Source organism: Stenella coeruleoalba (assembly GCF_951394435.1).
Source record: "Stenella coeruleoalba genome assembly, chromosome: 19".
Lineage (NCBI taxonomy): Eukaryota > Metazoa > Chordata > Mammalia > Artiodactyla > Delphinidae > Stenella > Stenella coeruleoalba.
The window spans coordinates 45754570-45770608 of NC_137165.1; the positions used below are offsets into that span (position 1 = coordinate 45754570).

General features: G+C 45.0%; 1 protein-coding gene across 1 annotated transcript in view; it reads right to left on the reverse strand.

The window, feature by feature from the left end:
• Positions 1-12895, reverse strand: part of MARCHF10 (membrane associated ring-CH-type finger 10) — a gene marked incomplete at its 3' end in the record, with an annotated part of 82572 nt that extends 69677 nt beyond the window's left edge. The window contains exons 1-2 of the mRNA XM_079905231.1: positions 12800-12895; positions 3669-3788 (exon numbers count right to left, since the gene is read on the reverse strand). Coding sequence (XP_079761357.1) covers positions 3669-3788; positions 12800-12889 — 210 coding nt within the window. The 5' untranslated portion in view covers positions 12890-12895. The remainder of the gene's footprint in view (positions 1-3668; positions 3789-12799) is intronic.
• Positions 12896-16039: the final 3144 nt, after the last annotated feature.

Here is a 16039-nt window from a genome sequence, read left to right on the forward strand (position 1 = left end):
TCCTCTTTGTCCATTCATCTGTCGATGGACATTTAGGTTGTTTCCCTGTCTTGGCTATTGTGAATAGTGCTGCTATGGACATAGGGGTGCGTGTATCTTTCTGAACTATAGTTTTGTCTGGATATATGCCCAGGAGTGGGATTGCTGGATCATATGGTTATTCTATTTTTAGTTTTATGAGGAACATCCATAGTGTTCTGCATAGTGGCTGCACCAACTTACATTCCCACCAACAACGTATATAGGAGGGTTCCCTTTTCTAGGAGGTGATGCTTTAAAGAACCCCTCAGCACAGGCTTGGTAGTGATTGCTTTATCTTGGCGTTTGATTGAACACAATCTCTGCATAACCAGCGGTTAAAGCCACGGGTTGGAGTGAGGAGGTTGTGCCGTAAGGGAGGGGCTGCCATGTTAACTGTGCATTTATCTGGGGATCTGCCCACCCCCAGGCAGGTGTTTAGAAATGGCATCTTGATACTGGATCTATTCCTTGATGGTAAATGCCTCACTTTTCCCAGGCCCATCAGCATTGTGATGGTCTAAGACTGGGTTAAGGAATGAACAAGTGATGGAAGTTGCAATACAAGTGTCAAAATTTGGTGGTAGCATGCTTCACATCGTGATTGTACAGTGGGAAAATTTCCACGGATTAAGCAATCCACTGTCACACAACCCACTCAGTCAGGGAATGAACTTGCCTTCTCAAATCAGGGATAAAATGTTCTTTTGAGTTTTCAGCCACAGCAATTTCTAGAAGGAAAATACTCAGGGAAATGTTCCCTAGGTAAGAGGGCTTGGGTTGGGTTTACACTGTCTCATTGGACTCTATCTTTCTCCTGCCACTTTCTGATTGACCGAGGATCTTTTGCAGCTCTAGTGCCTGATGTGACATTCCATACACTAAGCTCTGGAAATTGCATCAGTCCGGCCTGGGTTCTCCTTTGGGAGGTGCTAGCATTCTTTTTTTTTTTTTTTTTTTAATATTTATTTATTTATTTGGCTGCGCCGGGTCCTAGTTGTGGCGTGTGGGCTCTTAGTTGTGGCATGCATGTGGGATCTAGTTCCCTGGCCAGAGATCGAACCCGGGCCCCCTGCATTGGGAGCACAGAATCTTAATCACTGGACCACCAGGGAATCCTGGTGCCAGCATTCTTATCCTGGGAAACTAGCTCTAGGATCTCCCTGGCCTTGGGGACCCTGTAGAAAGAGGTTTCATAAATTCTGCGTTCCTTCAGGATTTGATACAGAGCAGGGCAGCCCCAGATTATGAAGGTTTAAGAACAACCAGATTTTCACAGAATTTGGGTGGGGGTCCAAACCTGGGAGGAGAAATCTTCAAACTAGCCCATGATTGTGGGAGTTGAAGATTTCTGGGCTCTGGTTTGAATGTCATAAGGGCTCTCTGGCTTCACTCGTACCAGGCAAAAGTCGAAGGATTGAGTGAGGAGGGATTGGGATTATAAGCACACAGTCCTGGTGGCTGTTGACAAGGATGCGTTCCATGACACTTCCCCTCACCCTGACCTTCCTGCACTTTTGTATCCGGAGGCAAAATCCTCCAGTATCCCCCAAAGAATATCTGTAACACAGGGAGCAAAGCAGAGGTGAAATTCACTGTGGAAAATTCTAATCTTGTCACTCTTCTTGATAGAGAAGGTGCAACTTGGAAGTTACTTGTACAGTCAGTACCCAAACCCTTGGGATAGCATCATCTGGAAAAAATCGAGAGTATCAAGTAATGTTGTTCCAAGTTCTCCGACAAACTGAGGTGCGGTGACATAAAGCAAACATGAAAAATCCTGTTCGCGTGCTTTAGAAATTGCCAGTTTTATGCACTTTACCACATATTTTTGTCTTTATTTCATAATTACTTTTATATGTACAGCTGCATCCTTTTTTAGATGTGGTCTGAGTGTTTTGCAATGATGCCTTAAAGAATGAGTAATTTGTGTAGCATGAAGAAGGGAACTACAGGAATCTGTCACCAGTTTGTCCCCTAAACACAGTTTGTGGAGAGGAGCGTGAACCTTCAAGTTCTAGAATATCCCAAATGCATGAATGTTGCCATGCGAAATGGCCAAGACTCTGCCTATGAGTCTTTGCATGAAAACAGAAGAACCCAGCTGCCCATTTGTTCAGTAATTCCAAACGAGGAATATGGCTTCATGCTACTGTTTGACTGAAATTACATTTTTTTTCATCTGTCCTTGATTTTTGTTTCTAAGTGCAAAACTGTGAGAATTTATCTTAATGCTAAAAATGTGTTGTTCGAGCCAAACTAGATTTGAGTTTTGGATTAATCTCACTCCCTAAGTTTAATCAGCAGCAGGCATTATATTTAGTCCTTGGCTAACATGAAAAGATGCAGGCAATGTGTTCTTCTCAGCGCTGCCGATATTGTGAGATAGTCTCTTTCACCTTCAGGCTTTAGGTGGAGTATTTTATTGTGTGATTTTATGTTCCTCAATAGGGAATATAGATCTCTCCCAGGGATACATCCATAAACATCAACCACTGATGTTTTTAAGGTGTCCTTCGAACATGAAATAACCACCATGTGAACATCCTAGGTTAAAGAAGAAACCCCAACAAGAACTTGATTGATATCAGGTATCCAGGATCTATCTTGAGGATCCACACCAGTGATAGAAAAGAGAGTCCGTCCTCTAGAGTATATTTCAGGCATAAAACATTAAATAAGAATTCATAAAAGGCATAGTACTCATCTTAATTTGCCATACTAACAACCATTGTTGAATGCAGCTTGCGGTATTCAGTGCTTACGTAGGATAAGTAAAACTCTCACACAGATAAGATCTTAAACATGAAATATGATCCTATAGCTCAGGGGTTCAGAGCACCCTCTCAGGGGTCAGACTGCCTAGAAAGAAAACTCTACTCCACCACATACCGGCTGTGAAATCTTAAGTAAAGTTTCTTAACTTTTCTAGGGCTCAGTTTTCTCATCTGTAAAATGAGGCAAATATATAGAGATTTATGAGAATTAAATAAGGTAATAGGTATAAAGTGCCTAGCACGGTACTGGAACATTGTAATCACTCAAGTAACGGTAACTACTCCTACTGTAATCATCATTTTCATATTGTTCTCATATTATACTGATCTTATTATTTATTATTATCATCCAGACAAAAATATTTGAACAATTTCTAGTTATTACATGATGCAATTATTACTGCATTTTACTCTATTTGAAATAAGCAATGCAATGGGTAAGACTATAAGCCTACATATATATATATACACATATATGTCTATATTAATATAGACAGATCAGGTAGGCATAGATATAGGTATATAGATACATTATGATGCAGTGCTTTAGAAGGCCCGGTGCTTCCGACTCTTAAAATCAAAGAATTGCAGCATTTCTGATTTGGGTGGTACCTCAGAGACCATCTCCATTGGTCTACAGGAGAGAAGAGTGAGGCCCAGCCAGGGGGAAGGGGGAAGGTCACACAGCAGAGGAGGGGCAGGGGTGGCACCCAGGGCGAGAGCTCCTGCCCCTGCCTCTCCCTACCCTGCCCTTTAAGATTCTTCAGCATCTCCTCTTGGGGCTGGCTTTTTCCTAAGTCAGTTACACACACACACAAAGACACACACACAGACACCCTACAGCAAAAGAATGTCTCCCAGCATTCTAAGTACCTGTTTGGAAGATGACCCACTTGAAAACTGGGATCTCTCAAAATTTGTCTCTTGTCCCCAAAATTGATCTCGTTTCTTCCCATTTGGGTCTCTTCTGTATTCCTGTCGTCTCAGACAAGCCTGCAGAACAAAAAAAAGATGTTTCTTTGGTTTAGGTCCACAACTAGCTTTGATAACTTTATACTTAATTCCTGTTGTGAGGAACATGCAATACAGGCGTCCATCTCTAAGTGTTCATCAATACCTGTTACCAGGTGTGAAGACACTCACCCAGGCATCACTCCCTCCTCCCTTTGCCCAAAATGTCAGGTCAAAAAATATTAGTCACTGCCTTAATAAATTCAAACAACAGACATACTAAGAGGCATTTTGTTAAGTACTTACCCGACAATTGCCTTCTTAAGGAAGTACCCAATACACTGCGTTTATTTCTCTTTCTGTTCTCTTTCTCTCTTTTTTAAATTGAAGTATAGTTGATTTACAATGTTGTGTTAGTTTCAGGTGTACAGCAAAGTAATTCAGTTATACATACATATACATGTGTGTATGTATATACGTATTCTTTTTCAGATTCTTTGCCCATATAGGTTATTACAAAATATTGAATATAGTCCCCTGAGCTATATAGTAGGTCCTTGTTGGTTATCTATTTTATATATAGTTGTGTGTATATGTTAATCCCAAACTCCTAATTTATCCCTCCCCCTTTCCCCTTTGATAACCATAAGTCTGTTTTCTATGTCTGTGGGTCTATTTCTGTTTTGTAGATAAGTTTATTCGTATCTTTTTTTAGATTCCACATATCAGTGATATCATGCTATTTGTCTTTCTCTATCTGGCTTAATTCACTTTCTTTTTTTTTAATATTTATGTATTTATTTGGTTGCACTGGGTCTTAGTTATGGCTCCTTAGTTGCAGCTTGCTGGCTTCTTAGTTGTGGCATGTGAACTCTAAGTTGTGGCATGCATGTGGGATCTAGTTCCCTGACCAGGGATCGAACCCGGGCCCCCTGCATTGGGAGTGCAGAGTCCTATCCACTGTGCCACCAGGGAAGTCCCTGGCTTAATTCACTTTCAACTGATATTTCAAATACTCCAAAATAGCAAAACTTCTTGCAGCATTTCTATAGATCCAACGACTGAACTCACCTTTGTCCTACCAGGGCCAAATTACCCACTGTAAAGAAGTACAGTGTAAAGACGGACACTATTGTTCTCAACTAGGCCCGCCATCTCCCTCTTCCTGCCTGTGTTGAGAAAGGAAAGACTCCTTCTCCATCTTTTTTCCCTCTGTTAGAAAATGCATCTCCTTCCTTGATGTAGAAGGACTTGCCAGAATTTCACGGCCAAGGAGAAAGCCAATATTCTGCTACAAGGTTAAGAGTAGAAATGACCTGATATTAATAAAACATTTACCACTTGGACTTGGGAACAGTGAATCAGTTACCTGCAGCTAGTGGAATCCTGGATTCCCAAGAGAAAGGTACTGTTTCACCCCACCTTGCTTGGAAAGGGAGAGCACCCCAAAATGGTGGGGTTCTTTTTCCCCTTGGGTTTATTTTCAAAAACGATGCCATATAGACAGCAACCCATTTTAATAATCCTGGATAGTGTTTGTTTTAATAAATAAGAAGTCCCCCCCCCCGCCCAATGCTGAATAGTAGTAACTATAATAAATAAGTTACACAAACAGACACCAAATAATAGAATAAACCAAGGTAAAACTAAAGAGAGCCAGCTGGAGAGTTTAATGGAGTTCAGCTAAATGTGGGCCTCTTTTTTCTTATTCCTTTACGATGACTTCAGATTGGAGCTCCCTGTTGAGGGGGGAGCTCTGGCCTGGAGTAGAGTATTGTTTCCTGGAGCCACAGATGTCTCTGTTATCCTAACCCACTTGTATTAAAGGCACGAGAAGAAAACGCTGATGGGCTGAAAGTGGAGGAGCCTGTTAGCTATTGCACGCAGGACCGAGGCAGACTTGGTGGGATGAACAGAATTCCTGTGGGCGGAGTGTTTTTTGAAACTTCTCTCCAAGAATGCATGCAACTTAAGTATTTCTTTACCAAAAGGGGAGGAGGAATAGAATGGTTTGCAACGTTGAAAAAAAACATGTTTTTCCCCTCTGATTCCTTATCCTTCCTCTCGCAGAGGACCAGGAGAAGAAACCAGTGGCAAGGTAGGTACTTCCTAATTTTTATCTTGAAACAGCCAAGCAATCTTTCCGTGTAAATCAAACGTTAGCCCTCTCCAAGTTATTGCTTCGCTGAGAAGGAACACGGGGACAGAGCCAAGTTCGGACTTCCAGTCCTAGAAACAGCAAGAACCTAGCCATACCTCCCCCCCGCACCCCCGTCGGGGGCTGGTTTTCTTGTTATTTGTAAAGTGAATGACGTTTTTGGTGTTTTTGATGCTGGTTTTGTTTCTGCTTGGAGGGTCCTGAAGGGACAGGGGCAGAGGCCCCTGAAATCCACAGGAAGGGGAGAAGGAGCAGATTTGTAATTCATCATCACCAGGGGCTCCCCTTACTCTGGCACTTTATTTCCCTTTCAATTTCACGTGTCTGGAGCTAGATTGCTATAAATAAGTTTCTGTTCATGTGACAAAACTGGCCGAGTCTTGAAACGGGAGGCTTCAAGTAACTTCTTCTTTCTTCTTTCTGCGGAGAATCGGGGCTTCCTCCTTTCGCGTCGCGCCCCCTCGCCCCCCAAGCCCGTCCCTCTGACTGCAGTGCTCGCGGTCAGGCTGCCTTCTGTGCAGAAGCTACCACTGTAGGGCAGAACACGGAATGTGCGTCTATGCCTGTGGGGGATGACATGGGTTTTGTGACTCACCGTAACTCAGTACGGGTAAACACGACAAACCACAGCTCTGCCACTTTCTAGCGTTGTGACCTTGGGCAGGCTGACTAACTCCATGGATTCTTGCTTCCCTCCTCTGTGAGAGGGAGATGCCTCCGTGCTGCAAGATTGCCGGGAGAGCATGAGGCACTGTTGGTAAGATGCTTAGCAGAGTGACCGGCTCGCGGTGAGAGTTCAATAAAACTGTTCAATGAAACTCATCATCATGACCATCATCACCACCACCATCACCATCATCAGGCTTTAACCGTTGTTTCCAATCCCATTTCTTGGTTTACTCCCTTTTCTAAACTCAGCCTTTGCTAAATAATGCGATTCTGATCTTGGTTGTGGAAGAAAAAAGACTTGAAGTTCATCCTTGTTTTTCTGAAGGCCCGAAGGCCTGCAGGCCTGAAGTTCATCCTTGTTTTTCTCCCCTGCAAGTAGAGGTCTGTTTCCTAAGACTGCCCGTTCCCCCGGGAAGCCAACTGAGGGAGCTCTGCAAACTGCTTTTTCTTCAGAATTACAGCTTTCTGAACCCACAGCAATGCTCAAAGTTTCTTTTGTTCCTTTTATTACCAGCCCCATTCTTTTAGTCATCATCCGGGCTCCTGGTACCTTAAGAAGCCATGCAGCACAGGGACACTTCCCAGCCTCATGGTTCTGGCCTAAAAAGCATTGTAGCATCGACATATAGACACTACCGAATGTAATATAGATAGCTAGTGGGAAGCAGCAGCGTAGCACAGGGAGATCAGCTCGGTGCTTTGTGACGACCTAGAGGGGTGGGATAGGGAGGGTGGGAGGGAGGCTCAAGAGGGAGGGGATATGGGGACGTATGTATGCATATGGCTGATTCACTTTGGTGTATGAGAGAAACTAACACAGTATTGTGAAGCAAATATACTCCAATAAAGATTTAAAAAAAAAACCACATTGTAACTATGACCCAACTCTACCTCTTCATCAGCAGTGGCCTCTGTCAAGGTTATTGTTACTTGAACTCTGTGAGTGTTTTGGGAAGTAGGACTTGCCTTCAGTTGCTTCTTTTTTTGTTGTTGTTTTTATGATCCAACATGTCTCAGAGTTTGGGGTTTTAATTATCACTGGGGACATTATCGAAGTTCATTCGTTTTAAGAGGTTAAGAAATCAAAGGTGTAAAAAGTTTGACATGATATTCCCCTCGACTGAGTTTATTTTTCTCTTCTGTGAAGAGCAGAGAAACACACATGTCACATGTCCCTCCCCATGACTCCTACGGGAGGGAAAGTTGAATTATCTCCGTTCCCTCAACCCCCTGAGTGGACAGACCCCAAACCCTCGCCACCTGGTATAGTCACCCATCACGTCCTTGAACAAGCTTATATCATCATTTAGTTGTTTGATCTGCACTTGAAAGAATCAGAATGAATAAGCGACATAAAATAAAACCCATTTGAACACATTTGATAGTCTAGAAAATCATCCTGAAACTCCAAGTGTAATCTTTCTCTCTAGCTTTCAGTGGACATTAATGGCTAAATTTCGCCACAAGTTACATAAACACATTTGACGGAAAGAAGGGGAAGAAAAGCTATGCAGCATGAACACCCTTGAAGACATATAGCCAAATTCTGAGATGTCGTATAATTATGTACTAGTTACCAGATTCTGAAATAGCATGTAATATGCCAAATAAGTATCTCCTCTTGTTTTTTTCAAACGGGCCCCACCCAACCACTGGAAGGAGTAGCATCAGAATAATTCAGGGTGGGTTTAACCTTCCTCTCCTGCCACTAGCAGACAGACCTATAAAGTCACTGCTAATTTGGTACCTACCAACCCATAGCATATTTGAGGCTATAGCAGGCATAGTGTATACAGGAGGTTTCCAAGGGCCTCAACCTGAGTCAGTTCATTAAAAGCAAGTCCATCTCAGGAAGGCATGTGTGGCAAATGTCTGTGATTTGGGAGTCATACCTGGTTAGTAGGTCTTACACTATTTGTACACCCTGAAACAGGGAATCCCTTGCACATCGCTGGGCTGCTCGTGAAAGCTGGGATGTCCACGAGTAACCGGCCAAGCTCATCAATGGCCCAAGCTTTCAATATCCATTCAGTGCAAACTCTACCTTAGCAAATAATCTAAATACACAAAGGTCGTATATGGACCAAGTTACTGAGGGGTCATTAAAGACATGCAATTCTTAAACCCCAACTTTAAATCTTTTCTGGAACAAGGCAAGGGACAGAGTCAATAATAAAACTCATTGCTGTTCCCGTCAAAGTAATCGTTTCTGTGGGTTTCTATATACTTAATTCGACAATCCTCAGAACATATGAAAGACAACCATATTTATCTTTGCAGACCTTGTGGTGAGTGGTTTTGAAAATGCTCAGTGAAGGTGGATTTAACTTTGAGGATTAGTTACAAGTCAGCTGGATCTATGTCTGATAAACAGAGTTGGTGGTCAAGTTCGGTAACGCTGGCTTTCATCAATGACAAGGCATTCGGTTCGACAGAGGAGAGTGAGACTCTGTCCCTGCCCTTAGGAAGCTGCGGTCCAGTTTGATAGGAAAACACACAAAAGACAATTTCAATACAATTTCATCAGCAATGAAAAAGAGGTATGAAAAGGGTGCTTTGGTATTGGACCGATGGAAACGTTCTAAAATCAGGTGATGGCAATGATGGCAAATTTGGTCAATTTAAACTTAAAACAGGTGAATTTTATGCTATGTAAATTATACCTCAATAAGGGTTTTTGTTTTTGTTTTTTAAAGAGGGTGCTATGGGAATACAGAGGTTCCCTTTAGTTCTAAGTTAAAACTATGGTCTTAGGACTTCCCTGGTGGCGCAGTGGTTAAGATTCCATGCTCCCAGTGCAGGGGAGCCTGGGTTTGATCCCTGGTCAGGGAACTAGATCCTGCATGCCACAACTAAAGGAGCCTGTAAGCTGCAACTAAAGGAGCCTGGCTGCCGCAACTAAGACCCGGTGCAAACAAATAAATATTAAAACAAACGAACAAACAACTATGGTCTTCACCACCCTTGTTGAGAGAGTAGGGAAGAGGGAAGAGGAGGTTAGAGAAGTGGTCGAGGATTGGACTGGTCTTGCTGTGGTTCTTGGGTCTGGGACACACCTCTACGTGAGAGAAACAACCGAATTACGTAGTTTGCATTTTACATAAATTTCAGTCTGAAAGGTGGCAAGGCTGGAGGCCGGGAGGCCAGTTATGAGGACATTGTAATAGTCTTGGAGCTAAACTATGGACATTGCAACCAGGGCGATGGCCATAGGATGAGAAGGGAGGCACGAGCTCATGAGGTTTTAGGTAAACTCAGCAGGACTTGGTAGCTGGGGGATATGGGTGGTGAGGGCGAGGAAGGAGTCAGGGAAGGCTTGGGTCACTGTCTTCAGAGAGGGGCTACAGAAGAGGATGGCAGGGGATGGACACATGGAGTCCAACTGTGGACACGCTGAATTCAATGTGCCCATGTGACACCCAGATGGAACCATACAGCAAGCAGGTGTGCATGGGATTCTGACACTTTGAGAAGACACGGGATTACAAGTCATCAGTATGATGTGGTGGTTACAAACATAGGAGGGGATGAGATGGGCCACAGGCATTGTGAATTAGGAGAAAATTGGGCTGATGGAAAGCTCGGGGAATTAACCTGTGAGGTGCAGGGAGAGGAATGTGAGTGATACAGGAGGAAAACCAGGAGAGTGCGATGTGAGAAAGCCAGAGAAGTAATGTTGCGAGAGGGAAAGAGTAATGGCGCCAAATGCAGGTAAAGCTTCAGGAAACAAAGACTACAAAGGTGTCTGCTGAATTTCGCTACTGACCTCAGCGAGCACCGTTTCAGGGGAGGTGAGGAGACCGCCAGGCTGCAGCAGGTGAGGGCATGAATGGGATGGCGGGGCGGAGTGGAGACAGAAGTGTAGCTGACTGTTTGGGGACATCTGGAGACTGGAAAGTGCCAGGGCTGTGGCTAGAAAAGGACACATTGTCCACAGACAGCTTTGTTCTCTTGTTCTCAGTGTGAGAGAGAGTTGAGCATGTTTGTGGGCTGAGCCAGTAAGAAGAGAAATTCCAAGGATGCAGCAGAGAGGTCCATGGATGGAGAGGGGCTGGAGACAGAGGGGCATGGACCAGGATCTCAGGTCCGGCACCAGTAGGGAGACTGTCCTTCACCCGTCGAGACTTGAGGGCTGGACGGGCGTGCAGCCTGGGATAGAAGGGGAAGCGCCGAGTGGCTCCCCACCTGACGGCCTCAGATTCTTTGTTTGGTTACACGTGTATGTAAAACAGAAAGAGACGGTCCTTGCTGAAAGTATGGGGACGGGAGGTTTGAAAAAAGTAAAGTTTAAACTGTGATAACGGAGGGAGCTAATGGACAAGAAAGCATGTTGAAGTGAGTCATCCTCTATTCCTCTCTTTCCCTCACTCCGCCTCCCCGTCGTCTATCAGCAAGATGTCTGCGCTGCTTCTGTATCCTGGCTCGGGCTACTTCTCGCCACCCCTGCTCCCACCACGCTGGTCTCTCCTAAATTTCTATCAGGTTCCTTACAAGTTTTTCTGATGCTTCTCTTGCCCCTTTCAGTTGTTTTCCCACACAGCAGCCAGAGTGATCTTAAAAAAACAACAACAAAAAAGGTAAAGCAGATCATACCACTGCCCTGCTTAAAATCATTCAGTAATTCTCACCGGGCTAAGAATAAACTCCAAATACCAAGCTTTGTCCTGAGAGACTCCACACGATCTGGTCCTAGCCACCTCGTCCGCGTTCTCCCTTGGTGTTCCAGTCGCTCTGGCCTTCGTTTGTTTCCTCCAAGTTAGTTCCCGCCTCAGGGCCCCTGCGCTTGCTTTCTTTCTGCTCGGGACGCTCTGATGGGCTCGTTCCCATCATTTACCTCCACGACCAAATGCTACTTCGTCAAAGAGGCTTCCCCGCCTGTGTAAAGGAGCATCACCCCAGCCCTGCTGCCTCTGTTTTTATAGGCTCATTATATTTATCATATACATTATATTGTCTTACCTATTTACTTTACTTTGTGTGTGTAGTTTGTTTCTCAATCCTAGAATGAGAACTCCGGGAGAGCAGGGACTTTGTTCAGGACATAGTAGGCATTTAATACATGTTATTATTTATAAGGACGGTGTTGAAAGTGTCCTTATTAACAAGGACAGTGTTGAAAGCCCAAATGAAGTTAGAAAATAAAACTGCAGTGGCTCCAAGCCACGCAGTTGTGCGGTTTTCTTCAGCAGAGACCATCAAATCATAAGATTGATTTTCTTACGTGCCTGTTCTAGAGACAATTTCAGACAAGTATTTCCAAACCTGGGCTGTGTGGCAGAGGCATCTTTGTGGAGAGGAGAGAGTCCCCCAGTGAGAACCGTTTGGATGTTTACGTTATTGTTTAGTTTGTAGAGACGCCCTCCACTTTACAGCCTTGGAGGTGGACCGGCAAGTGTAGGAGGAAGTTGCTGGCTCCATTTCCAGGCCCAGAGCTAAGCGGTGCTACACAGGTGAAATCAGGTTACTGAGATCGCTCTGGTTTCCTTGGTGCCCCGGGAGGTTCAGTTATATTTGAGATTGCTGAGGAGGAGGAAAACCTGATGACGACAGGCCTGTATTTTCCCTAGGGAAGGAGCGCTTTTCGATACTCAGTTGAGACTGAGGACCTGCCTCCTTGATTGGCGAGGGCTGACCTCCGGCCAGCGGGCTGAGTGACACTTTCTAACTGCTCCCAGAATCCCACAACCCAGCCTGGCAAGTTTGTCCTATGCCAGCTCTTGGTAATTACATCATGACTCCTCAGGCTCCCTGTCTGTTTTGTTTTTGCCTGTAAACACTGTAGCTAGGGCGACGAAGAGTTAGCTTATTGTAGAATGTGCTAACCACCTTTCTTCTGGCCGGAGGACAACAGGAAGGGCGTGTTATTTTATAAATGGTAGGGCGACCCGGTTAACTCCTTAATGTCTTTTTTCTTGGTTGCTGGTTTATCCAGTTTAAGCCCTGATGTCATTGGTTGATAACGTTTGTGTGCCAAGCTCTGTGCTAACTAGTTGAAAAATGTTATTTCCATGACAGTATTATAAGGTGGAGACTATTATCCCCATTGTACAGATGAGGAAACTGAGACTCAGAGAGGTAAAGTAGCTTTTCAAGGTCACACAGCTAGTAAGTGTGGGTTTGGGATTTTAGAAACCTATTACTGCTTATCATATACTGATACTGTAGCCTGAATTCTCTCCTAATACCATAAGTGAAAGTAGAAGATATTCTCACTTCCTGCCATTACCTGATATTCTGAGTCCGTCTTATGCTGTATGTCCCGCAGATATTGAACATCACTGACGAACTTCTGCCTGTCCTTTGCTTCATGAAACATGATTCTTAGTCCGTGACCTGCATATAAAAGATAAATAAATGTGCTGTGATATCATCCTTTGTTGCTTTGCCATATTTGGATTTCTCTTAGTATAATTGCTTTTATTCTCTTATTAATCTAATATCCATTGTTGGAAAGGCACAGATGCTCCTTTCAAACTGAAAGGACTCTTTGTATGGGTGTCGATGCCTTTACAGCCGTCTTGTTCCAGACGTAAATAGTGCAGCCACTTTCATGGGCTGGCTTCAGTGAGCCTGCTCTGGTTAGTCATAGGGAGTTAGACTGGCAGACACCTGATTCAGAAGCAGTTCTACCACACGACAAAAAAGAAAACCCAAGAACCTAGCTAACTCAGCAATGATCAAAGCTCTGAGCCCCTGGTGACTTAAATTCATTGACTCAACAAATGATCACACCCCTATTCCAACTCAGACACTCCGCTGGGCACTGGGGTACGGCGGTCGGCAAGATGACATGGCCCCGGCCTTTGTGTTGCTACCATCTAGCCTGGAAGAACGGCAATGAATGTTGCTGTCCCCCAGCCCCTTCAGACTCCACATGACTTTCTCACATACTTGCTCCTCCTTCCCAGTTTTCTGAAGGAAATGTTGCCATCGACCAGCCGGCTGCCCGGCCAGTAACCTGGGCAGTTTTCTTCACACTTCCTTCTCCTGCCCCATCTATATAAAAAACAAGTCCTGATGATTTTCTCCCCTGAGTATCCCTGGAATCCATCATGATCAGAGCATGGGTACTGGCGTGAAACTCTCTGGGTTCAAATCCCAAGTCTTTGAACATTGACAAGTGGATCCTGATGGTGATAAGTGCGATGGAGCAGAAATACGGGGTTCTCTGAGAAAGTGTCATTGGGGGAGGGGGAGGCAAGGTTTTCCTTAGGAAATGACACTGGGTTTGCTAAGGAGTGAGCTGGGCCAGAAGTGGAACAGAGAGGATCTGGGACAGAAAGGACAGCAGGTACAGAGGCTTCAGGGCTTCAGGGGCTGGTGCAGCTGGAGCAGAGAGAGGAGAGAACAGTAACGGAAGGGCTGTAGGATAGGCAGGGGCTGGCTCACGAGGGGCCTTGGAGGTCGTGATTCAAAGAGTCATGTAAAGCCACTGGAAGGTTCCAATCGGGGGAGGACATGATTAGATTTACATGTTTAAAGGTCCCTCCAGGGAATTCCCTGGCGGTCCAGTGATTAGGACTCCACGTTCTCACTGCCAAGGGCCTGGGTTCAGTCCCTGGTCGGGGAACTAAGATCCCACAAGCTGCAGGGCGCGGCCAAAAAAAAAAAAGAGGTCCCTCCAGCTGTAGTACAGAGACTGGATGGAGTGTGAGGGCGGCGGAGGACGAAGGGAAGTGGATGGGCCACTGGGGATATGTTAGACTAATCCCATTAAGGTGGTGCCCAGACTTGGGTCTCAACACTGGAGGGAGGGAGGGGGAGGTATTGAGCCTCTGGAAGTGCTATGTACTGGTCTAAACATTTACACATATTAGCTCAAGCAATCTTCACAGCCACATTGAGGCAAGAATTATATCTCTAGGGACTTCCCTGGTGGCACAGTGGTTAAGAATCCACCTGCCAATGCAGGGGACACTGGTTCGAGCCCTGGTCCAGGAAGATCCCACATGCCACGGAGCAGCTAAGCCCGCACGCCACAACTACTGAGCCTGCTTTCTAGATCCTGCGAGCCACAACTACTGAAGCCCGTGTGCCATAACTACTGAAGCCCGTGCACCTAGAGCCCGTGCTCCGCAACAAGAGAAGCCACTGCGATGAGAAGCCCGTGCACCGCAACGAGGAGTAGCCACGCTCGCCACAACTAGAGAAGGCCTGCGCACAGCAAGGAAGACCCAACGCAGCCAAAAATTTTAAAAATAAAATAAAAAAAGAAGAATTATATCTCTGTTTTGCAGACGAGGAACCTGAGGCACAAAGGGATTAAGTAACTTGCCTAAGGTTACAGAACTGGTAGGTGCAAGTGTTGGGGTTTGAACCCAGAGAGTCTCATGCCAGTGCCCACGCTCTAATCATGATGGAATCAAGGGATACTCAGGGCAGGGAATCATCAGGAGTTGTTGATAATACGAATGGGATGGGAGATGGAGGCCCAGGTTACCGGCTTGGGCAGCTGGCTGGTCGATGCCAACATTCCCTTCAGAAAACTCGCAGGGATGATCAAGTTTGTGAGAAGGTAATGTGAACTTTGAAGGGGCTGGGGGACAGCAAATGGAGATGTTAAGTAAGCAGTTAGACGTAGGGCTCTGGAGCTGATTAGAGAAGAAAAGAATTGGGCATTGCTGGCATTTTGGTGACAAATGAAGTTGAAGGCAGGATGGCTATTGAAGAAAGGAGGACGACCCAGGACAAAATTCTGAGGACCACTGGATCTTAAGAACAGGTAGGTAGCAGAAGAGGAGCTCTGGAAAGAAGCCAGAGAGGCAGGAGGAAAACTGAGAATCAGGTGGGTGCAGTTTCACAGGTGCTGCCAAGTGCAAGCTTCAAGGAGGGGAATATTAATAACCTTGGTGAGAGCATTTAGTGGCGTGATGGGGCTGAAGATAGATTGCATTGAGTTGTGTAAATGGGAGTAAGGATGTGGAAACGATGCTTTCAAGAAGTTTGTCTCTGACTGGTGTAGTCTAAATTTATGACCAAAACATTGAGTTAGTAAATGGCACTGTTCATAGTGAGTCTACTAGACCTCATCTATAAGGTCATCAAAGGTCCCACACTATTCCTGCTTATTGTCAAGTGAAGCTCTTTCATTTATTTCTACTTTTTTTTTTTTTTTTTGGTGGTCCGTGGGCCTCTCACTGCCGTGGCCTCTCCCGTGGCGGAACACAGGCTCCAGATGCGCAGGCTCAGCAGCCATGGTTCACGGGCCCAGCCACTCCGCAGCATATGGGATCTTCCTGGACCGGGGCACGAACCCGTGTCCCTTGCATCGGCAGGCGGACTCTCAACCACTGCGCCACCAGGGAAGTCCTATTTCTACATATTTTTTTTACTGAGATATAACTGACATATAACAATATATTAGTTACAAGTGTACAATGATATTTGCATGTATTGCAAAAGGATCACCACAGTATGTGTAGTTAACATCCGTCAGCCACATAATTACAATTTTTTTCTTCTTGTG